General features: G+C 54.3%; 1 protein-coding gene across 5 annotated transcripts in view; it reads right to left on the bottom strand.

Annotated features, from left to right (window-relative positions):
* Positions 1-592: 592 nt before the first annotated feature.
* SCMH1 (Scm polycomb group protein homolog 1) overlaps positions 593-24,190 on the bottom strand; it is a 58,686-nt gene continuing 35,088 nt past the window's right edge. The window contains exons 9-16 of one of the 5 annotated variants that reach the window (XM_057397892.1): positions 18,334-18,566; positions 17,636-17,762; positions 16,449-16,649; positions 15,645-15,830; positions 9,479-9,610; positions 2,896-3,099; positions 1,683-1,825; positions 593-733 (exon numbers count right to left, since the gene is read on the bottom strand). In XM_057397892.1, the coding sequence (XP_057253875.1) occupies positions 608-733; positions 1,683-1,825; positions 2,896-3,099; positions 9,479-9,610; positions 15,645-15,830; positions 16,449-16,649; positions 17,636-17,762; positions 18,334-18,566 (1,352 nt within the window). In that variant the 3' untranslated portion in view covers positions 593-607. The remainder of the gene's footprint in view (positions 734-1,682; positions 1,826-2,895; positions 3,100-9,478; positions 9,611-15,644; positions 15,831-16,448; positions 16,650-17,635; positions 17,763-18,333; positions 18,567-24,190) is intronic. The other 4 variants (XM_057397894.1, XM_057397893.1, XM_057397895.1 and 1 more) reach the window with 4 other exon arrangements.

Here is a 24,190-nt window from a genome sequence, read left to right as displayed (position 1 = left end):
CGCACCGGCTGCCCCAGCCCCGTCCCTGCCGCGGGGCACCAGGCCCAGCCTTGCTCCTCAGCTCACCCGGTGCCCCCAGTGCTGCTGCGTGGCCGCCCCAGTCACAAATAAATACGAAGGTCTCGACCCTTGCCCGGTGCTTCCGGCGGGAGGAAGGATGGAGCCGAGGGAAGCGAGAGGCTCCTGGATGTAGAAGACGGGGCTGGAGGTGGTCGCTGCTCTGAGCTTGCCGTGGTGCCACAGGGGCAAGGTTGGGTGGCACAAGGAGTCCAGTGCCCCAGCGCTGCTCCGAGGGGTGGGAGCCAACAGCCCTGTTCCCATGGGCTCTGCCCAGCGCCGCGGCTCCATCCCAGGGAAGCAGGACTGGACCCTCCGCTTCCAACGGGATGCCCATGCCTCGAGTCCGGTGCGAAGCCCTGGGGCCAGCTGTGCTCCAGCCTCCTCCCGCTGGCACAGGGCGGGCTGGAGCCTGCGGCGGGGCCGGGCTGTCAGCGAGGTGTCCGTCGGCGCTGATGGGTGTGAGTGCATGCGGTACCCGTGGGCAGGCGAGCGCGGGTGCGGGTGGCCAGGAGCGGAGCTTCCAGGGTCCGTCCTGCCAAGCATCCTCTCAGAACTTGCCTTGCTTTAGCTTGTCGATGTGGTAAGTGAGCTTCAGGGCTGGGCCCAGCTTCAGCCCCATGTACTTCATCATCATGTCACTCCGCAGCAAGAGCAGGGCTTTCCCGTCGATCTCCTGCAAGGAAGGGAAACGGCAGCACTTGTGTTAACCCTGTAAGCACCAGCCCTGCCCAGGCTGGGGTTCTATGGTTCTATTCATCATCTGGTCCGAAGGTGTGAAGAGGCTTCACCTCCCAGTCCTGCTGCAGTGCCCAGGCTGAGCAGCATCGTCCCTCAAGCAGAGGGGACGGGGCTGGAAAACAGACACTGCAGGGAATGGAGATGAACGGGGCCCAACGCTCCGCAGTGCTCCCAGGTCTCCTGCCTGATGCCCTGGGATGCTGTTCCCTGGGATGCTCTGTTCCCTGGATGGTGGATTCCTGACTAAACTGGGGATGGGGATGGAGCAGCTGGGTTGTGCGGTAGCTGGAGCCAGAAGTTAAGAGCCCTGCAACCTCCTTTGAGGTCACTGAAAGCCTCCCTTGAACAGGAGCAGCGGAACTGGGGCTGGTTTGGGCCTGGGTTAGGAGGAATCGGGATGCGGAGGTGCCAAAATGCAGCTGGAACTGTACAGACTCCACGTCTGCAGCTGTTTTATGCACCAGAGCCTTGGGAGGCTCCTGTTATAGGGAACAGGGGTGCTCGGCAGCAGCGCACTCAATGAATCCCCCTCGGAACGTGTTTCTTGCCAGGAGAAATTTGCCATGAGGTGAACGTGAAGACTCCAGGATGAACAGGGGCTGTGTTGGCAGCACTGGGGCTCCGACCCAGCCAAGAGCCGAGCCCTCCATGCGCACCCTGGAGCTCCAGCTGGGCTGAGATGTGCTCCCCTTGGCAGCTGCTGGGTAAGAGGATCCGGCCCCTGATCCGGAGCAGGACTTGGGAGGATGCTTTCCTTGGCACTCGCTCCAGTACAGAGCGCTGCCGTTCCTCTGGCTCCTGGATCACCCTTCCATGACGATCCACCCCATCCTGTATGTAACACACGTGTGCACACACACACACACACACATGGATGCACTCACATGTTTCCGGAAGAGATCCGCGTGGGGTCCCAGCTGCGGATCCGCCTCCCGGATGAACTGCATCACCTCCTCCACCGTCCAGGACGAGGGATCGCGGCCGCCGGGCCGGGCCACGTCCCTGCCTCCCAGGTACCTCTCTGAGCCTGGCAAGGGGGGAGACAGCGGCCGTCACCCAGGGGTCCTGCAGCACCGCTCCAGCCGTGCCTCACCCCCCAGCTGCCGCTCGGGCTCCTCTCTCAAAGCCACGGCAGAGACAGCACCCAGGGCACAGCCCAGGGGCTCCTGGGTGCAGCTCTAGCACTGAGCCTTGTTCTCCTTCCTTAGGCCTTACTTTTGGGCCAATCTTTTACCCTGAGCCCCTTTCCCTGCTCTAAACCCCAGGTTCCCTTTGCCTCCCTTCCGCTGGGTTTGCTTCTGCCATTCCCACTGCTCCTTCCCAGCTGCTGATGGTTCCCGCTGCCCCACGGAACGATCCTCCAATCCCACATCTCCCCCCAAGGGTCACTTCTCCCCTCGCTCCCCTGCTCCAAACACCTCCTCCAAGCAAACCTAACACGGCAAAGCTGGTTCATGTTCTCATGCCTGCGTTGGCTGATGGACTGAGCCCACATGGCGAGTTCTCTTGTCTCAAAGCTAACACAAGTCCTGCTCCCTGCATGCCTGCACGGGCACATCCCATGGTTTTGCCTCCCTGCCTGCAAGCACGGCTGGGGGGGGGGCAGCTGAGGGATGGAGGCAGCAGCACCCTGAGCTTTTTAGAGGCTTTTACTGATGCTGTGCACAGAAACAGCAACTTCTTTCACCACCACCTGCCCCTGTCCACGGTGCACAGCCCTCCTGCCCCATCCCCTCTGCACAAACAAGCACCATGCATCCGCCGCAGCTCCAGCCTCACCCGGCCGCTCTCCCTGCCCGTTCCCAATCCGTCCTCCTCGACTCAGCCACCAATTCACTGCTTTCCCCCTGCCTGCCAGTCCAGCTCCTGCCTGCGCCTTCCACTGACCTCCACGTCCACCTCGCACCACGCAGGACCCTGCCAGCATCGCCACCCACCCGCCTGCCTGGGTCTAGAGCCCCTGCCAACCCTCTCGGACTACCTGTGTCAGTGCCGAGGTCTCTGGTACTCGCTGGAGTTAGAAAGGTGTAACTGGAGTTAGAAAAGCCCTTTCCTGCCCAAGTTACAAGCGCAGGGCTGGCTTCTTAACTCTCTTACCCCCAGAGCTAAGCCTACGCAAGGCAGAGGAGCTGCCCTGGCTGAGGCTAGAGGGTTGGTGCAGGTGCCTGTATCCTGGCAGGCGATAGTCTCTGGAGCTCCTGCTGTGGCTGGATGCATTGACAGAGTTCAAGGCAGAGTCCATGGGGTCCAGGCGAGGCTCCAAGGGCCCTGGGAGCCCATCTCCCAGGACAAAGGTTTCACCTGGAACGCACCAAGCTGCAGTCAGTGCACCCGCTCGCCGCGCACCACGCTACCGCTCGCACGGCACCGGCTGCTGCTGGCGTCCTCGGAAGCACAGGCACTGAACCAGGCTCTGCCCACGGGCTGCAGCCCAGCGCTTGCCTGGCGAGTGCCAGGCCAACCCGTTGGCAGTGGGGGTGGTTGGTACCCAGACCGCAGCACCGGCTCTGCTGGCATCGCTCTGGTAATGGGGGCATCGCTCTGGTAATGTTCCCAGCTCTGGGTTGCAGTCCTGGGTCCTTACTGCTGCCAGTACTGGGTCCTGCCTCCTGCAGGGCACTGCAGGGGAGGGCTGCGTGTTCTGGATGCCAGTGGCACAGGGCTCACACAACAGCCCTGAGCAGGGGAGGATGCTCCCCCAGGGGGCAAGCAATGCACGTCACCGGTGTTAGCGTGCAGGCCGTTGGGACTCTCTTTAGTGGGTCTCATGCAGAGCAGGAGGCTCCTCCGAGCAGCTCAGTCACGGCCAGGCAATGCTCTCACGCCATGCTAAGCCTCCGGCCCCAAAAGCAAGGTGCTGGTGACCACAGCTCACCCGCCCCTGACCTCCTGCTGGGCTCGTGCTCATTCCCTAAGTCACTGACAGCTCCCTTTGCTGGGACACACAGAGGAGGGACAGGGCAGGGGGCAGAGGGCTCTCCCTGGCTGGGGGTCCCAGTGCAGGCCTGGCTTCCTCACCACCCCATGCAGAAACACATCTCATTTTCATCTGTCGGTGGCAGCATTAGGATGGAGCTGTCTGGGTGACGCATCAGCTGAGCCAGCGAAGATCTCCCTTTGCTGTTACCCTGCGCTGGCTCCATCCTAGGACCATGAGGGTGCAGATTTAACTATGGTACAACCAAGCCTCGGTCCAGGTGGACCTGATGCCTCATGAGTCACCCTCAGACACCTGCGTGCTTCACTATGAGCAATGAAATACCTGGCATGTTCATGCAGCATGTTCATGGCTCCTGCAGCAAGGCTGGGCCAGCGCACCCGGCTGGGAGCTGGAGCTCCTCTCCCAGTACCCACAGAGATCCAGATGCAGCTCATGGCCCTGAGCTGCTGCCACGCAGACCCCATGGTAGGGGACGAGGAAGAAGAAACCTGAGCAATCCCAGCCAGGCCCTGGGCTTCTTCCCTGGGGCTTCCCAGACCACAGGAGCAGCAAGCGAGAGCAAGCACAGTGCAGCTGCGCTGACCTGGGATGGTGATGAAGGTGTGGAGGTGATGCTGCAGCCCAGGAGGCCTGAAGCTGCTGAGATCATAGAACCAGTGCAAAATCATTGAAGGGGTTGTGCTGGAAGGGACCTTAAAGCTCCTCCAGCTCCAACCCCTGCCACGGGCAGGGACACCTTCCACTAGAGCAGCTTGCTCCAAGCCCCTGTGTCCAACCTGGCCTTGAACACTGCCAGGGATGGGGCAGCCACAGCTTCTCTGGGCACCCTGTGCCAGCGCCTCAGCACCCTCACAGGGAAGAGCTTCTGCCTAAGAGCTCATCTCAGTCTCCCCTCTGGCAGGTTAAAGCCATTCCCCTTGGCCTGTCCCTACAGGCCCTTGTCCAAAGCCCCTCTCCAGGTTTCTTGCAGGTCCCCTTTAGGTACTGGAAGTTTTCCAACCTAAGATCTTCCCCAGCTTCCCCACTAAGCTGCTGCTGCCCTGCTGAGTGCTGCAGCCACTGGGCCCCACACTGGGGCAGCCTCTCTCAGAGGTCTGTTATTTTCTCTGCCTTCTACGAGCTACAGGACTGGGATCCTCTGGTTTCAGCTCCCGCTGCCTGTGCTTGAGCAGAGATCCCAGGGGTGAGTTTGGCTGGAGCCAGCCAGCCCCTGCCTCCCCTGGCTTCCTCTCCTGGGGCTACAAAATGGGAGAGATCCCTCTTGTCCAGTGCACTGGGAATTCAGGGAAGCAGATGTGAGGTTCTCACCCACGTAACTGCAGCCCTCCCTCTCCTGGGCTCTGCTGCTCTGCACTCGAGGCATTTCTGCCTTTCTATGCTTCCAGGTCTCTGGGATGCTCTCAGAGCAGCACATCCTTAACACCTCACACACAACCAGCACTGGTGTGAGACTGTTATTCCCAGTGGCCTGCACGGCACCAGCTTCCCACCAGGACAGATGTGTTTTCATCTGCTCTCTGTGCATGGAAGGAGGATTCCTGGCTTATGGCTATTCCTGAATAACTCTGAACCCTTCCTTCACTCCTGCACCCCTTCCCCACCATCCCATTTCAGCACAAGGCTGGATGTAAAGCCAGCCCTGAGCTGGCTGCTCTGGCTCAGGGGAGGATGGAGATCCCCTGGCCCATGTGAACGCTGTGGATGTGACTTCAACCCATGCCTCTCCATGGGAGCCTCTTCATGTCAGGTACGTTTGGTCTCCTCTCCAACAGGGCAGTTTTGCTTAAAACCCAAACCACGTCCATGAAATACCTGTGCAAAAGGAGCAGGTCTGGCTCACAGCAGAGTGCAGAGACATGAGAGGTGGGGGCCCTCTGCATTGGTGGGGATGCTCAATTACAGCACGGTGCTGCGGGCATGCAACCAGGTCTGTGCTGCCCACCTCCATCCTCAAGGAAACAGCACCCAATGAGGGGTGACAACAGCTACAGCCTCCAGGGAGCTCCATGATGCTCACCCAGATGTGGTCAGGCAAATGTGTGCCTGAAACTGCTCATGAGAACCCCAAAGCTCACTGGGCACTTGCAGCTCAGAGCCCCCCGCGTGTGCTGGGTGCACCCCTAGAGCGTGAGCAGCAGCTCAGGGAGGGGATCCTGCCCCTCTGCTGTGCTCTGGGGAGAACCAGCTGCAGCTCTGGGGCAGCACAAGAGGGACGTGGAGCTGTTGGATGGAGATGCTGCAAGGGCTGGAGCAGCTCTGCTCTGGAGCCAGGCTGAGAGAGCTGGGCTGGGTCAGCCTGGAGAAGAGAAGGCTCCTGAAGGGGAGACCTGAGAGCAGCTCCAGTGCCTGAAGGGGCTGCAGGAAACCTGGAATTCCTCCCTGTGAGGGTGCTGAGGCGCTGGCACAGGGTGCCCAGAGAAGCTGTGGCTGCCCCATCCCTGGCAGTGTTCAAGGCCAGGTTGGACACAGGGGCTTGGAGCAAGCTGCTCCAGTGGAAGGGGTCCCTGCCTGTGGCAGGGATTGGAGCTGGAGGAGCTTCAAGGTCCCTTCCAACCCAAACCAGGCTGGGATCTATGACCTGTGCAAGCAGAAGGAATTTCTGGGCTCAAGACTGCAGCTTGGGCTGCTGGGACACCACGTGCACGGGTTCCTGTCATTGCAATGCTAAGGATCCAAAATCCACCCTCAGGAAATATTTAACTTAGCAATTAACACACTGTTGCCATCCTGCTGTGAATGCCCCGTGATGCATTCATCAAGTATGTGATCCTGTTCTCACACGTGGCTGTGATCCTATGTCTGAAGAAGAGCAGGAGCCCATCCCACTGGGGAGCACTGCTTTGAGGGGGAGAAGGGAAGCTGCACATTCATGCCCAGGTCACCTATTGCTGGCCTTGTGTTTGGCTGGGCTGCAAGTACTGCAGCAGAACTGGAGGCTTCTTGGTAGGATCAACAAGAGAGACTCTGGATCATCTTAAAACCACAGACACGCAGAGAACAGCTCAGAACCAACACCTCCAGAAAGGGGAGAGGGAAAGAAGGCGAGAGAGGAATGATTCTTTGCCCTGTGACCCATCTGTAGCAGAAGACAACGTGCAGGGTACAGGATGCACCCAGGCACAGACCCCTGTGCAGAACCCTCCTCCCTCCATGCCCAGCTTTGGAGCAATGAGGACCTGGGTTATCCTGAGGCAGATTTGCTTACACAAACTGCTAGTTTTAAGTAAAAGCTTGCATTTAGAGCACTGGAGGAGACGCCACCAGGAGTGGGGAGAGGCAGGGAGCAGCTCATTAAAGTGCAATTAAACAGTGCTAGAGATTCAAGAGTGTGGTTTTGCTGTGAAAGCATGGAGCGTGGCCACAAGCACCAATCTGATCTGCACAGCTCCTAAACTCCCACTGCTCCCAAGGAATGGCAGCCTTTGGAAAACACGTCCCCGCTGGAACTGCAGCTTTCCAGCAAAAAGCTCCACCAGTGCCCCCGGATGGGAGAGGAAGAACAATGTAAGGAGGAAAATCCCTCCTCAGCCTCCTGACTGCTTGCCAAAGGCGTGCTGAATGCAGCTTCCTACTGCTGCTCACTGCCTTCAGCTTGGCAGACTGAAAGCTGTTCAGGTCCTGTCACGCTGCTGAAGGCAGAATGAGCTGTGCTGGGGAGTTCTCACTGTGAGAAGAGGAACCTCCTTGCCCAAGAACTACTCAGTAGCAGAGTATTTCAGGCTCGTATTCTTACAATGCATCCTCTGAAATGCAGATGTTCCTGCTTGTACTTCAACATCCACCCAACAGGATCACCACCCTCACGTGAAGGCATGCTTTCCACCCACTGGTCTCTACTGTTATAGAAGATACTTCCAGTATCTGAAGGGGGGCTATAGGATGCTGGGGAGGGACTCTTCATTAGGGACTGTAGTGACAGGACAAGGGGTAACGGGTTCAAACTTAAACAGGGGAAGTTTAGATTGGACATAAAGAAGAAATTGTTTCCTGTTAGGGTGGTGAGGCACTGGAATGGGTTGCCCAGGGAGGTTGTGAATGCTCCATCCCTGGCAGTGTTCACGACCAGGTTGGACGAGGCCTTGGGTGCCCTGGTTTAGTGTGAGGTGTCCCTTCCCATGGCAGGGGGGTTGGAACTGGATGATGTTAAGGTCCTTTCCAACCCTAACCATTCTATGATTCTAGGATGCAGTACTCTGGGCACCCTGATGACATGACCCATTCAAAGGCCAAGAGAGAATCACATAGACTTTGAAGTAGTCTAAGAATCCACCTTGCAGACAACCTAACATTAAGCTCCTTGGAATTACTCATTACAGAAGCCTTCCCTCTTCACTGACAACAGAATGTACAATACTTGCTATCTAACCAAGGCACCTTAATCTTCAGAGCACATCGCTGTGCTTCAAGAGCGGGCTGAGCACTGCAAGTCCCACCTTCTGGTAGAGGAGTGGAAAGGCTTTACTAACAGTTAACCTAAGTGCAGTGGTTGATGCACTGGAAGAGCATGTCAAGAGGACCACTAAGGGCATGTATCTAGTGGTGAGAAACAGACTGAGCCTCAGGGAACAGTTTCTGACTGTGCTGGAATAGATGAGCTGGTCCCACACGTCACCATGTTCTTCACTCCACCTACATAACCATTTTATTCCATGTAAATACTAAGGCCACTAGAAACTGTCCATCGTAGGGGGCAAGTCCAGATCAGCTGCACTGAGGGAAGGGGTCAGTAATGCTGCAGAGCAGAGGGCACAGTGATGGACGGAGACTAAAAAGGCCATGCATGTGCAAATCTGGGTTCAGCACCCAAGCCCAGCAAGAACCAGGGACATGGTGATCTGAAGGCACAGCAACAGAGCACAAAGCCAGTGACCTGTGAGCCCAGCCAAGAGTCTCCAGCAGGTCTTAAGGGGTGCATTACAAAGGATTGAGAGTAAAACCTTGGCAGATTTCACCATCAATCTATTAAAAGGCTTCAGTAAGGTTAAATCTCCATAACAATGTCTGCACTTCAAACCAAAAGGGAAGGCGGCAGCTATTGAAGACTCCTGCTCAGGCTCAGGTCCTCCAGCTACCTGAACCCCCTGGATCTCCCACCTCCACATGCAAGGGACACCTATGGACCACACACCGCAGGGGACATCTCTGCAACTGCTTCTGCAGCACATCTGCACCAGCATTCCCTGATGGACACGGCAGGAAGCAGCAGCACTGTGGGATGTGATGTGACCTGGTTCAGCTGGTGGGGAACACGCTCGTGAGACCCTCCCTGCTGCTTAGGAAGGACTGTGAGGAGCAAGATGGGATCCTGGGAAAGGGCAGCGGGTTCCTGGCCCTGCAGCTGCCCATCAGCATCTGTACAATACACTGCAGTAAACCAGCGTGGAAAAACTGGGGGGAAGATCGACTGAAGCAACTGGGCAGGTTTATGGCTGTTAATACCCAGCAATGGAAGCTAAAATAAGGGTAAATTAAATCCCAGATTATGTGGTATTAGGTGATGACGATGAGGGTTAGAAGGAATCCTCCCTGCATTCCACATGCCTCACACAACTGCCTGGGCAACCTGCCTTGGGCGAGCATGGCTTCATTCCTACCTGAAACACCAAGCACTGACCCACGCCAGCGACCAAGCAAAGCAGACCTAAACCCAGGGCTCGCTTTGCACAGCAGCTCTCGTCCTGCTGCACCCATGACAAGCCACTACAAACAGCCAGCTTTGGGAAGAGACGCTGTGCTCACCTTCCAAAGGGTGACGGTCATTCTTTGGTAACTTGGGGGAGAGAGGAGCACTGTATGGAGGGGGGTCTTGGGAATAGCGCTTTGTACCCCGGCCTGGTCCCTGCAGAGTGCCGTCTAAGGAACTGCTTCTGTCTAGGAAAAGAGAACAAGCCCTATTTAGGAGTGGAGACTTGCTGGGAAACCCAGTCCTGCCAGAGCCACTCAGGATCACCAGCGTGGCCGCAGCCTGTTCCAGCTGCGATCCAGCACATCTGTCAGTGCTTAACACTTTATACTTTGCTTTAAGTCTGACCAAAGGGTGGTGAGAAACCTAGCGAAGAATCTTAGCCACATCCTGCCATATTTCACCCCAAATAACACCTCTGATCGACTCCATTCCGTTTCTCCTCATCCTACCCCTCGGCTCCTCCGGCGCAATTCCTGCTCCTCCCCACTCTTCCCCTCTCAGCTGTTTGTGAACACTTCAGTGCTTGATTAAACCGGACTCCAAGTTTCCATCCTTCCCCAAAGGGACCCCTTGAGAGCTGCCACTGCTGCTCCTCTCCAAGTGCTTCCCAACACTGGGGCTCTCTGCATGCAGCACGGCACAGGACCCTCGGCTGGGCTGTGAGATGCCTCTCTGTAGAGGGCTGAAGGCTGCACAAAGTGTCAATGGGTGGATGAACACAGAGAATGGGAGCACCAACACGATGGGAACGGCAGCAAGGGAAGGGGTACAGGGGGTGGCAGTCCATGACCTGCCTGCACGAGGCATGGTCAGCTGGGAAGCAATGAAAAGAGGTTACCTCCAGCCACTGCCTGCCCGCATGGGCCCCCAGTGCTGCTGGCTCTCCCCTTCCAGCTGCCCTAAGCACGGGCCACATGTGGAAGCCTGCAGTGTTCCAGGTGGATGAATGCCAGGAGCCTGGAGCAGCCCCAGCTGGTGGGGCAGGGCAGGAACAGTGCTGAAGGGGTGATAGAAACATGGTGGGGAACGACTGGGTCTGACACCAACGGGATGCATCACGCCAACACAGAACGAAGGTACAGGGGGTGGGAAGCAGCACGGTCACAATTCAGTTGGCTAAAGACAAGTACAGAGGTAGGGAAAAATACCTGAATCCTTTGGGGAAATGAAAGATTAACCTGCTTATAGTGAGGCGTTAGGACTCCAATATCATCAATATCATCAGTATCATCAATAAATCACCGCACTATTATACCTAAACTGTACTGTGCAACAGTACCTAAAGGGGCTAACAAGAAGTCTGGAGAGGGGCTTTGGACAAGGGCCTGTAGGGACAGGCCAAGGGGAATGGCTTTAACCTGCCCGAGGGGAGACTGAGATGAGCTCTTAGGCAGAAGCTCTTCCCTGTGAGGGTGCTGAGGCGCTGGCACAGGGTGCCCAGAGAAGCTGTGGCTGCCCCATCCCTGGCAGTGTTCAAGGCCAGGTTGGACACAGGGGCTTGGAGCAAGCTGCTCCAGTGGAAGGGGTCCCTGCCCGTGGCAGGGGTTGGAGCTGGAGGAGCTTTAAGGTCCTTTCGACCCAAACCAGTCTGTGAAATTATCAGAAAGACAAATACTGTCCTCAGGACCAGTCCTTGTAGAAACATTTGGTGCTCAGGCTGAGATGAGAAACAAATGCTCTCTGGATACCTCTAACTAAAACTGCACAACCTCCTTCACCAGGCAGTCACTGAACCGCAGCAGAAGAGGATGCCTTCTAAAGGCTTGATCAGGTTTTGGTTTGGGTTCTTTTTAGAAGTCATGTAAAGACACAAGGCTGCAGCTCAGTGTAAATTAATGGCAGGGTAACCCAAAGCAGGTCTGTAGCTGGGGCCTCCGATTTTAAAGGACAAGAAAATAAAGAAATGGAGACACACACACAGCTGCCTCAGCAGTGCTGATGGGAAAAAATGCAACTACCTTCAGTTCAAAAGATGCCATAAACACCATGCATGTGTAATCATCAGTGAGGAAATAACCTGGGAGAAAAGGACCCCAAATCTGACTAGATAAATGTTCACTTTGGGAAGGATGCTGAGACCAAGCAGATCATTTCCTGGAGATGAAAAGGAGCTGCTCAGAGGAGCTGCACACCCCACAGCATGGCGAGCACAGGGACAAAGGGAACATTTTAATTCATCCTGTCTTTTGACCCAGGGCAGAGGAAGAGGCAGGCCCATGTTTTCAGCTACAGAAGTAATAAGTGTGTGGGAATGAGTGAGAGGAAACTGCAGAAAGGTAAAGACTGAGAAATAAGGGTCCTTGCTTGGAAAAGATGAGGCAGCTTTGAGGTTTTGTTTCACCTCACCTGCCTTGGGAGGCGCTGCCCATGCCTGGGTTTGTGCTGCTGGCCATGCCTGGGTTTGTGCTGCTGGCCATCGCCAGGCATCAGGATGGACACCTTCACAGACAGTGAGCGTCTGCTCACCTCATCGCATCAAGGCAAAGTCCAGGCTCCTTTAGGATGCTGTGACTTGCCCTGGCTGCTCTGGTACCTGCTCCCTGAGTGACGAGCGTGTCTACACAACCAGCTCAAGTGTCAGTGCCTGGTGACACCCACCAGTAAAGCAAACCAGTAAAGCAAATCCCCCCCTTCACTTCCAGTCACAGCCACGCTGAACACAGGGGCAGTGATACAAGAAACAGGACAGGAACAAAAATATACACCCTTGCCTAAGACGTGGAAGTCACATAACCGAATGCTTTCAAAGTGGGGACGTGAGGGTGCAGCCGAAGCCAAAACGTAACCTAAGAAAGAAGATGCGCATGAAATCCCAAGTCTGCTGCAGCAGACTGTAACAGAACTCAGGGTGCTGCTGCTGGAGTGATGGGAACCACGGTGTGAGCACTTGAAACAGAAGGTGAAGAAATGATTTTGGTGACAAACTGTTCCCATCTGACCTCAGCAGTGCTGCAGCCAGGCTTGTGAGAGGTGCTGAATGACGGGGTAAGGAAAATACTGCAATTACATGTGGCGCACACATCGGAGGAGCCTGACCCAACAGCTTCCTTATCAAGGGAACACAAGGGATCTATCACACAAAGGTAGAATGATCAATCTCATTCACCTGGAACTCACCAAAGCATCTGATATGGAGAACCACCAGCTGAGACCGAGAGCATGAGCACTACCAGAAGCCTTGTTCATGCACCAACACTTGATGTGAGGGGAGGAGCAGGCAGTAGAGCACTGAGTGAGAACACGAGGCTGCAGAGCACTTGGCAATGAATCTTCCTGATGATCATTCTGGAGCTCAGTTTTAACATTTTCATCAATCACTTTGGCACAAATCTTAGGGATTCACTGATGGAAGCTGCTGATGCCTCCCCACACCAGGCCAGATGAAACAGCATTTGAAATGATGCAGAAAAAACCTATATTGTCTGGAGCTGCAGATAGGAGGTAAATCCAGAGCAAAAAACAGATGTGTACCTAAAGCACTGTCCCATGAGCTGGGAACCTGCAGTTGGCAATAAGGGACGGTATGGACCAGGAGGGCTTGATCATCACCTGCTACAAGGACACACCAATGAAAAGGGGCTTCCAGGGACATTTCTTGTGAACATGGAGGTGCCAGGGCTGTGGCACCAGGTCCACAGCAGCTCCTCCCCAGCGTGCTGAGTGCCACTCTGGGCACTGCACTGAACTCAAACCAACACTAGATGAGGAGAGCAGAGCCCTTCTTCCCAGGGCAGCCAAAAGGTGAGCTCCTTGGAAGGATACAACTGCTCCCTAACTACTACAACAAGAAGAAGAACCAAGTCAAGCTAAAGACACGGAGACACAGATACCACATTGCCCAGAGTAAACCTGGGCTGGAAACTACAACATAGCTCCTTAAAAATTCAGCAAAATTTTCCACCCCACTGGAAAAGCAAAATCCCCCACTCCAGAGCTCATTAAAGCACCATTGCACTTTGTGGTGCCTGTAGTAACGGGACCCTAGGCTCAGAGGTCCAGGTCTCTCCAGTCCTCCAGGTTTTCCGATGGCTCCAGATCAGATATACCTGCTCACATCATCTCACAGCCCATCCCTCTTCCCCTTCACAGCAATCAACTTCCCACTTCCTTGCAAACCTACTGTTTCCTGATGTACAACTTGATCTATTCTCCTTACTTCCATGGTTATGCCTTATGTAGCAGGACAGAATCCCAAGATGCAGCTGACCTAAGGGCTGCTGCAGACCTTCCTTCTTCTACCCCAAGCACACCCATGAGTTCTCCACAGACCCACAGTGGTGCTCCTGTAAAGCCAGTTTGTTCTGGGAACTGAGCTCCCAGTCCTAAGCAGTGACTGCTGGAAGAACCAGCCCCACTCAGGCACACGAGCATCTCCACCGCAGAGGGAACAAGGCAGGACACACAGAGCTGAGGGTGAGACCAATCAACACTTGGTGTGATACAAGCTGATGTACAACCACATCCTCATTCTTCCATCACTAGCCATAACCCCCCATCAGAAGCCGCAGGAATGTGTAGATAACAACGTTTATCACCTTCTTCAGGTGCCTGAGAAAGGTGCTAATGTTCAGATGCCCAGCAATCCCTGAGACATCAGTATGAGCTACAGCACTAGGTGTTACCGCTTCCCTGGACTGTGGTTAATCTTCCTTTAACCCCTGCAGACACTCTAAGGGCAAGTTCAGGAAGGGATGGTCTCAGTATCATGTCATATCTGGTGCTCTGAGCTGCCCTGGATTCTGACTTTGCTCTTTAAACCTTCCCACCCTGCCAGGCAGCCCAGCACAGACATCACTGACATCTCAGGGGGGCTCGAAGCCATGTGTGTGAGCGACAGGACCTTGCCCATCCAAGCCTGCTACCATGCCCAGATCCAGTCCTATTCCTCCCATTCTGGTTTTGCTCTGTCTCATGACCACAGGATAATTCCCCACTGGAACACACGGATTTCTTCTGAGGGTTCCCTGGTAACCTCTTGACCCAGGAACCAGACATGCTGCTCCTGTACTTGCCACAGCAACCAACCCTCTTCCTATAGCTCCTCTTCCTATAGCACAGCACAGCTCCCTGCTCCTGGCACTGCTGCTCCAGCCTGCAGCCATGGAGGAAGCAGAGGACAGTCACTCCAAGGTCCTCTTTAGACTCTTGCTAATCCCCCACCCTGAGCCTGGATGCTTTGTGAGCTGCAATGAAGCACTAGGCTGTGGCCCCTACGCTTCACCCTTAGCAGCTTCTCCTTAAACAGTTCTCTATCAGTGTGTATCCTTTTATGCTTTTCTCACCAGAGCCTTAATTATCCAAAGCATTAACTTTGGAAAGTCCTCAAACAGCACAAAAAACAATTTGCTGACTTGGGGGCAGAAAGACAGGGGAGGAAGCGAGGAGATGAGAACAAGATACCTGTCAACTACTAAAGAGGGTGCAGATAGCTTTTATTCTCTCCACTACCAGCATTCCTATAGGAGCAGCTCCTCCAAAGCCCCATGGCCAGTCTGGGGAGGCAGCTTCCACCCCAGGGGCTGCTGCCACTACACAGCACTGTGGGGAAAAACCACTGGTCTTATTTTCCACTGCATTTGCTTAAGAGCAATTCTGCAGCCTTATGATTTGTGTTGTGGCATGAAATATCTTGCCAGGGTGTGTTGCTTCACCATGGTGAAAGGTGGTTCCTTTCCATACCACGGAAAACAAAGCCACCTATGCCTCTGATTGCTGAGCGTGCCTCATCCCGGAACGGGCCATGCTCCCACCAAGGGCTGGATGTGCTGTTTGCTGGCAGGGGATTCACAGCCAGCATGGAAAGTGCTCTGCTGGCTTTTAATTCCATTCCTAATTACAGTTTACCTGCTGCATGTTATCGCTCTTCGACTTCTCACACACAGTCCTTCACCTTAATTCCTAACTGGGTGAAGTCACTCTAATCAGATTACAGGAAGCAGGAAGGGCTGGGGGAACAAGGAGAGGAGGGGAGACAAGGAGACAGCACGGATGAGCGGAAACCTACAGGCAGAGATGGAAATCAGACCGACGGGCAGAAAACATGGCAACTTGAACCCTGCCTGAAAAAAGAGCCCTGGGGCTGTGTGCTTGACACCGAGTGTGATGCAATGAACCCTGCAGGGAGGGCTCTGACGCTCAGCCTGCCTCCTGACATCAACTCTGCGTTAAGACGCGGGGCACCTGAGGGTCCCTACAACGCCAACCCCCCCCAGCTCCTACCTGGTAGATACCTGTCGTGGTCGTACTCGTGTGAGCGCTGCATGTGGCTGTTCTGAGTGAAAGGCTGGTTCCCAAAGAGGTTGTCACTGCGAAGATTGTGGCAGAGCTTCTCCAGGAAGCGGAGGACGTAGGTGATACTGTTTACTGCTGGCAGGTTCAGAGTGTGCTGTTCCCGATCAAACACAGCTGGAGACAGAAACAAACAGAGCCCAACACGTAAACCCCCAGCAAAGGCAGGAGGCTACGCCCAGGGCTGCACAGCCAGCTTCTGTATCTCAGCATCGCTGGTCTAGACTAGAGCAAACAAAAGCCACTGCCTTCCCGGGGCTGAGCGCTGGGACAGGCTAAAACCAGTCTGCTGCACCCAGCAGCAGGGATGGGGCTGCAGCGCTGGGAAGTTGCGTTCCAGGGCCTGCACGCCCTGTATCCAGGGCTTAAAACAGGATGACACCCTGGGCATTGCCTGTCTCCACGTCCGTGCTGACATTCCCACCCGTTCTGCCTCCTCCCGGGGCTCGGGCAGGGCTTGGGGGATGGAGGGTGAAGTGTTAACGCTGCCCAGGCCGATGGCAGGGCCACACACTGCCTTCTCCAGCACTTGCGCCCAGAGGCCACACTAAACTGCTCTGGGTCAGCCACCAGCTGCTGCTTCACTGGCACAGGTGTTTGGCAAGAAAGAGAAGACAGAGCTCTTCTGTCTGCCCCTGGCCCATGACTGCACCAGGCTTCAGGAGAGGCATCTTCCAACGAGTGAATTCTTGCAATGACATCTCCGAAGGCAAAGTGCTGCAGGCCAGTTCTCACCTGAGATGACCTCTCCACCGTGGCCTTGCTTTAAGAAGGAGAAGACTGTTTTCTGATGATAAGCACAATCAATGCAGGCCTGTACTGCTTGCTGCAGGACAACAGAAGCTCGAGCAGGTCCAAAATGGTCCGGCAGCTGCTGAACTTTCTTCTTGTCTAGGTGGGGCCCAGTGCTGCCGTTCTTGTTCAAGTAAATGCAAACTGCCAAGATGAGAAACGTGTTTGCCATTAACCCACTCAAGAAAGCAAGAAACAGATGCCTAAAATCCAACATGAGAGATGCTGAGATCTTAAGACTGTCAAATCGCTCGCAAAGGGGAATCCACCGTAACTGCTTGTCTGCATCTTAACAGCGGAGCCACTTACAGAGGGCAATCCAAAGTCTTCCTGCCTCTCACTCTTCTTCCACACTGTCCCTGTCCCTCCTACACTCTCCCCTGCAGCCAGGCTCCCAAAGACAGGTTGCAAAGGGGCTCCTGTGCCAGCCAGGGAAGGCGGCTGTGATGACAAAGGAGATGAAGGAGTGCAGCCCCTGCTCTTTAGGGTCCTCTGAAAACTGGCCACTCACTGTGGAAACAGAGGGCTCAGCCTATCCAGTGCTTGACCAACCATACACACAGCAGCTTTGCACTAGGCTTTCCTGCCCAGATTCATCTTCAGTGCATCTCACAGCTGTAGCAGAGCATACACGCTGCACTGCCACTCCTGCTCCTCCCCTGCTCCCTCCTGTCCCTGTTTGCCTGGACATCCTGAAGCTGAACAGATCACGGCCACTGCTGCTCAGCACTTGTTCTGCATCCTGCTGTAGGGTCAGCAGCCATGCCTGGCACGGTCTGGGAGAGCTCACACCCTGGGCTCACAAGAGATGCTGCACACCAAACTGCCTCTGGGCCTGATGGGCCATGAAAAGAGCCCTTTGAGAGCTGCAGAGTCACCATGAGCATGCAGAAAAAGGGATCCCTGCACTGGAGAGATGGACTTCCAGTCTTCCTACAGCTTCGTTAGTTCCAAAACAGAGAGAGAAATGAACCCCTGGGCTCTCTTTTCCTCCCTTCCATCTCAGGCCAGCCTTTCAGGAATTCCAATGGCTGCTGGTTCCAAGTTTAGGAAGGAACAGGAGCACCTCAGTGTGTCGCTTTCTGACCAATGCAGCTCCTAACGTGGAGAATGTGGTTCAAGACCCTTACCTGTGGGAGCCTGCATGGCAGAGCTGGGAACTGTAGCAGCGTCCTGGGGCACAGTGCTTGTGTCTGGTTCTGGGGTACTGGTGGTTGGAGAGGTGGGTGCTGGATTCAGCAATGTCCTAGGTTTCCTCTGCAGAAAAAGAGGAGATATTTCTCCTTTTACCCCTGCTCTCCTTTACTACCCATGATCACTACACTCTCTCCTCTGCATCCAACAGACAAGGCACTGTGGAACATGACACACTTCTGATGGTGATGACGGGGAGTCTGAAGAGCCTAGTAATCAGTAGGTGTGCATTTTATACACCACAATCCTGACAAAATAACAAGCCTGAGATCTGCCACCTTTGCTTGACTCAGACCAGCTACAGACTAACTACACACGATGGACCCAAGAGCTTATTCCACCGTTCGGCCATCCTGTCGTGATCACAGCATCTGCCATGCTACCTTCACAGCTAATGCAGCTCCAAAGACAGAGTTTCTGGATGGAAATGATCTTTAGGACACAGACATTCTCTACAGCTCTGGGGCCAGACTCTGAGGGATACTCCCAGCCCACATACCCCTCTGGTCTCCTACTTGCTGCAGTCATACAGCCAGAGGCTGAGACAAACGTGCACAAACACACGCATGCACCATCCCATGGCAGAACTTGCAGCACCTGCTTTTCACCCGCCTGCATCAGCATCAGCTTTTACCTTACTGCCAGGCTTGGGGCCTCTCTTTCTGGGGAATTTCAAAGGCTCCACTGACTTGGAGGGTGTAGGCATGGGGTGATGGATTAGCGCTTTGGTCGTTCGACCACGCTTCTTCCCTGTTTTGCGACGCCTTTGCCCTTGTTGATGCCCCAAACCAGTCTTTGTGCTACTGTGCATGCTAGGTTTCTCCGAGTTTACTTCGGAGGCAGGTAAAGGGCTCTTTGGAATCACAACTGAAATAAAAAGAGAAAAAGCAAATAGAATTAAATCAGGCGAGAATGAAAACAAGAGCAGCCTCCATCTTTATACAGCGTCACATGGGAGAACCTGGAGCGTTCGCAGCCCCCTGGACGGAGGCTCCAGCTCTCCAAGCCAGGATAAAAACCAAAGGTACTGATCCTGCTTCAGCACTCGAGCTGTGGGACGTGGCTGGGCTGAGCTCCTGAAGGATCATGCTCTCAGCCATACCTTCCTTCCTGAAAATACCTGGCACCTACACCTCTTTCTGCTGCGAGTGGTGACCTGCCAGCGACCACGTAGAACGCATGGAAAGCATTCCTAGGGGAAGGATCAGTCAAGACCTGTCTGACAGTCCCAGAGCCAGTGCTGTGCTGGAAATCCCCTCTCCCAAGGCAGAAATCCCATTTGCTCTGTCCCTAAAGGACCAGTGAATGCAGTGATGGTACCAGCTCCATCCCTGATGCCCTCAAGGACTGGAATCCTGGCCCTGAGTATCAGCTAATCTCAGCTGGATCTGCTGTCCTGCTCCTCTCCCACACAGCCAGAGTTAAGGAGGTGGCAGCACAGGCTCTGCTCCTTCTTATGTTCTCATGCTTGCCATGACAAAACCAGGTTTCTGGTCCACAAATCCTCTGAATTTGGTCATTCATCTCTCCCAAGTCCTGCTAAAGGCTGGAGGTGAGCTGGCCCAGCTCGGTGGAGCAGTATTCCCTTTAAACTCCTGCTAAAAGGAAACAAACCCAAACCCTCCCAGGTTTTATAGAATCATAGCATAGTTTGTGTTGGAAAGGACCTTAAGATCATCCAGTTCCAACCCCCCTGCCATGGGCAGGGACACCTCACACTAAACCATCTCACCCAAAGCTCTGTCCAACCTGGCCTTGAACACTGCCAGGGATGGAGCATTCACAACTTCCCTGGGCAACCCATTCCAGTGCCTCACCACCCTCACAGTAAAGAACTTCTTCCTTATAGCCAATCTAAACTTCCCCTGGTTAAGTTTTAACCCATCACCCCTTGTCCTATCTCTACAGTCCCTAATGAAGAGTCCCTCCCCAGCATCATGTAGCCCCCCTTCAGATACTGGAACCTGCTCTGAGGTCTCCACACAGCTTCTCTTCTCCAGGCTGAACAGCCCCAACTGTCTCTTTATACGGGAGGTGCTCCAGCCCCTGAGCATCCTCGTGGCCTCCTCCGGGCTTGTTCCAACAGTTCCATTTTGAAACATGTACAGTGAACATCAGGATGTCTTGTGTCTCCAAGCTGGAAACCTTGCTGTGCATTCAACGTGGGGGCTCTGAATGTCACAAACCCCCACTTTTAAAGCAAGGGTCTTTAAAGTGAAGGAGAAAATCTTGGCCAAGGAAGCAGAGCGCAGTGACAGGCTGACACCAGGATGGCATCAGGCTGATGCACAGCCCTGATGGCAGCATGACTGTGGGCATGTAAAGAGATTGTGAAAGCTTTTCTAAGGAGGGTTTACAAGCAGTGACTGGGAGCAGGGACTCACTCCTTGGCACAAAGACTCAGTTTGCTGCCGACAGCTCAGGGGTAGTCAATGGAGCTGGGTGCAGCTTTCCAGAGGCCTGGAGAAGATCACTGGGCTGTGAGGTGACAGTAGTGAGCCAGCCAGGAGGCAGGAGACACTGCAGGGATGGGGCAGTGAGCTGAGGGCTCTGTTAAGTGCTTCACTGCCAACCAGAGCGCAGCCCAAGCGGATGGCATGGCTGCTATGGGGAGGTGTGTGTAAGGTGTGTATAAAGTGTGTGTAAGGTGTGTGTAGTGTGTACAAGGTGTGTACAAGGTGTGTGTATAAGGTGTGTTCAAGGTGTGTACAAGGTGTGTGTAAGGTCCCATCAGTGGCAGCTCATTTTGGCCTTAATGTGAACGAACCACTGGGGGTGGATGATCCTGCTTTGCTGCACAGGTCTGACTCCAGCTCTAACCCTGTGCTCTCCTGGACATGAACCTGGCTGCCAGGTCGGAGGAAACCTGAGCACTGGTTCCTTTGGGCACCTCCAAACCAGCCCTGGTGTTACCTGACAAACTTCATGTGGGCTGACACGCTGGCCAGGCCCCAGTAGCCACTGGGACTCCCAGCCTCCAGCTACGTGGGCATTCCTGCCTTGGGATGTGCCAAGGAGTAGGAGCTGAGCTGAGCCAGCTCATGGTCACAGCAAGGCCATGTTTAGGACACAGAGGTCACCTGGTGCTGCAGAGAAGGGCCAGGAACACCAAGCAGTCCTTTTCCTCCTCCTCTTCCTCGTGGGGCTGCCATCAACCACTGCCCCCAGCAAACCCTGCGTATGCCTCCACACAGTGTATGGGATGGAGAACTCTGCCCTCCCTGCCCTGCCATACCGAGCTCCTGGGGGTTGCTAGGAGTAACCTGCACTAGCAGTGAAGTGCAGAATGTCCTCAAGTGGTTTACACCCATCCTAACCTCACCTGGCACCAGTGCAAACAACAGGGTGCATGGTGAATCCAGCAAATGACCCTGTTCTGCTTGGTCAGGGGGCAAGGGGGAGGCTTCTGGTGCCTTCGGTTTCTTGGTTTAATTTTATTTCCAAATGATACAGTGTCCTGTATCAGGTCATAGAACAGTCACCATTGGAAGGGACCTTAAAGCTCCTCCAGCTCCAACCCCTGCCACGGGCAGGGACACCTTCCACTGGAGCAGCTTGCTCCAAGCCCCTGTGTCCAACCTGGCCTTGAACACTGCCAGGGATGGGGCAGCCACAGCTTCTCTGGGCACCCTGTGCCAGCGCCTCAGCACCCTCCCAGGGAAGAGCTTCTGCCTAAGAGCTCATCTCAGTCTCCCCTCTGGCAGGTTAAAGCCATTCCCCTTGGCCTGTCCCTACAGGCCCTGGTCCAAAGCCCCTCTCCAGCTTTCCTGGAGCCCCTTTATGTTGTTGCCCCAGAGCTGGATCAGGACTGCAGGGGGGAATCTCCCCAGAGAGCAGCAGAGGGGCAGGATCCCCTCCCTGAGCTGCTGCTCACGCTCTGGGGGTGCAGCCCAGCACACGGGGAGGTTCTGGGCTCAAGCTCACACTGAAGCCGGGTCATGGGGAGCTTCTCACTGACCAACACCCCAAGTGCTCCTCCTCAGGCTGCTCCATCCCACCTCCCCCAGCCTGTGGCTGTGCTGGGGATTGCCCGACCCAGTGGCAGGACCCTGCTCCTGCCCTTGTTGAACTCCATGAGGTTCACAGACACCCATCTCTCCAGCCTGCCCAGCTCCCTCTGGATGGCTATATTATTGTTATTATATTACTGTTATAGCACCAGAACCACTTCCATGGACCGGATGCTTCCCAAAGGAGCCTGAAGTTTTTGCCAGGTGCCTGTTAATTCTCCTTCAGGATTTGAGCCCTGATGTTACTGGGATGTGGTCAAGAAGCTCAGGGTTACACAGGGAGCAGTGCAGAGCGCTCAGCCCTGCTCACACCCACCTCAACCCCCTCTGAGCTCTAGCACTGGTAACAGCCCTGCCCAGGACATGGGCTCACCTCCCCACTGCAAACCATCACCCATGTACCTGGTAACTGCCAAAAGCTCCAGTTTACTGCATCTTATTCAGCTGGAGACAGTGCCTGCCCAACAGTGAGCATCTGCCAGAGACATCCTCACCTTCATCTTCCTTGGACCAGTCTTCACCCTCACCACCTTCACCAGCCACAGCGAGGAGCCAAAAACCTTACAAAGCCCAACGGTTTGCTGTCACTGAGAAAAGCAGCATCTCTGCCCCACAGCTTTGGTGCTCACATGAGCTCTGAGCAACCTAGCACAACTCCAAAGCTGGCCTTGCTTTAGCAACAAGTTGGGCCATGCAACCTCCAGAGATCCCTTCTGACCTCAACTATTCTGTGATCTGAACTCCTAACTCATCATTTCAGCCCAGTAATGGAACGGAAACCTCATCAAAGTTTTCTACTGCCAGCATCCAGCATAAGGGTGTATGTGGAGGAATGGGCTGGCTCCTTTTTGGGCTGGTTGGTGCCAGATCAGTTTGGCTGCAGTGAGAAACATCACCCTGAAGGTGCAGGATCAAACACTGCTGAACTTAGAGCAAAAGGAAAGCTGGGCACCACAGACTGGGCTCTCAGTCACTAAGGGATTAGTTTAAGCCAGAGTTCTGAGCTTCCTGCACAAACAAAGGGACCTGACAGAGAAGACTTCAGGGCCCATTTCCTAACACCAACACATCCCTCACCAGTTGACACATGGCACTGGGACTCACTGTTACATACACAAGACTGTGAAGTTGACATCCACGCTTTGAGTGTCAGCCAGTACTAGAAACTCATCAGCTTATCTCAGGCTTATCACAGTCTGAAGAAGACAAAATTATATCCTTGGGGTAAGAATACAAAGCCAAAATGTAGGAAAATATGGAGTTGAAGATGGAGAACATTTCCTACCTTTCTCTCTGCTACACCAACTATTCCACATACACCAGCAGCTGCTGGACCACAAACCCCCAGATCTCCATTTTACATGCCAAGGGTACTGTACTCTCAGATGCAGCCATAGCTCACCTCCTTTATCTCTAGGTACCAGTGATGACTACAGTGTCCTGAAGCAAAAGGGACTTCTGAGAAGCCTGAACACACCATTCCTATCCATTTAAAGCACCTATGAAGAACACTGTAGGCCACACATACGGTGCTCCAGGTGTCCCCCGTCCCATCTTCAGCAGTGCATGGTCAGAAGCATGACTTAAAGAGGTGTATTAGAGACACACTGGATATAAGCTAATCTGCCAGAGCTTGGAAAGCTTGTTGAGATCTGGCTGAATCCTTCCCTGGATGCAGCAGCTCAAACCATGACATCCTGATGGCTGGAGCTGGAAAGGAACCAGAGCTCAGCGCCTGTCCAAGAGCAAGTTGTGAAAGCTTCAAACCTCTGGATTCTCCCCAAAGCAGAGCCCATCATCACTGGCCATCATGTGCATGGCTGGGACACAAATACAGGCGCTGGGAAGGCTCAAGATGTGGCATGTCCTGAACTCTCAGCAGGCATGACAGACAACACAGGAGAAAAGGGCAAGTGTGGAGACATGGGCTCCTTGCAAGGACAGGGATAAAGAATAATCCACCAAATCCTGGAATTTTCAAGCCATAATGCAATTATACTGATAATTCAGTAATTCCTGCAGGGATTCCTGCTCTCCAGCCTCCAACATCTGCTTGAGTTAATGCCGAAGGATCAGATCTATCTAATACAGTAACGCAGCAAGAGGAGCAAGCGCTGCATGGTTCAGCATGTTCGAGATGTTCTCATGCCATTAACTCCCCAAAATGCACTTTCTTTTTCCACAGGATTTATCTACTTTCAGCTTTTGGCTACTGAAACTTGCTGCTGCCGTCACTGGAAGTCATGAGGTGTTTTATCTCCTGCTCCCCTCTCAGACCTCAGTGCCCAGCAGGTACACGACAGCATGCACATGAAACTGTGTCCTGCTCATCCTGACATGCAGCGTGGATTTTAATGTGTGTTTTGGGCCAGGACGTCCACAGGCACAGGAAGAACGGCAGCTATTTAAAGCTAAAGCAATGTCTTAGGTGTTTGTTGCACCTGAGAAAGGCTCTGAACACCCATCATGAGTGTCCCGTTT

Source organism: Pezoporus wallicus, unplaced genomic scaffold (assembly GCF_028554395.1).
Source record: "Pezoporus wallicus isolate ANWC-B61680 ecotype Strahan unplaced genomic scaffold, APGP_CSIRO_Pwel_v1 contig_10769, whole genome shotgun sequence".
NCBI lineage: Eukaryota > Metazoa > Chordata > Aves > Psittaciformes > Psittacidae > Pezoporus > Pezoporus wallicus.
Note: the sequence above shows the minus strand (reverse complement) of the source record. Positions and strands in the feature narration are given on the sequence as shown.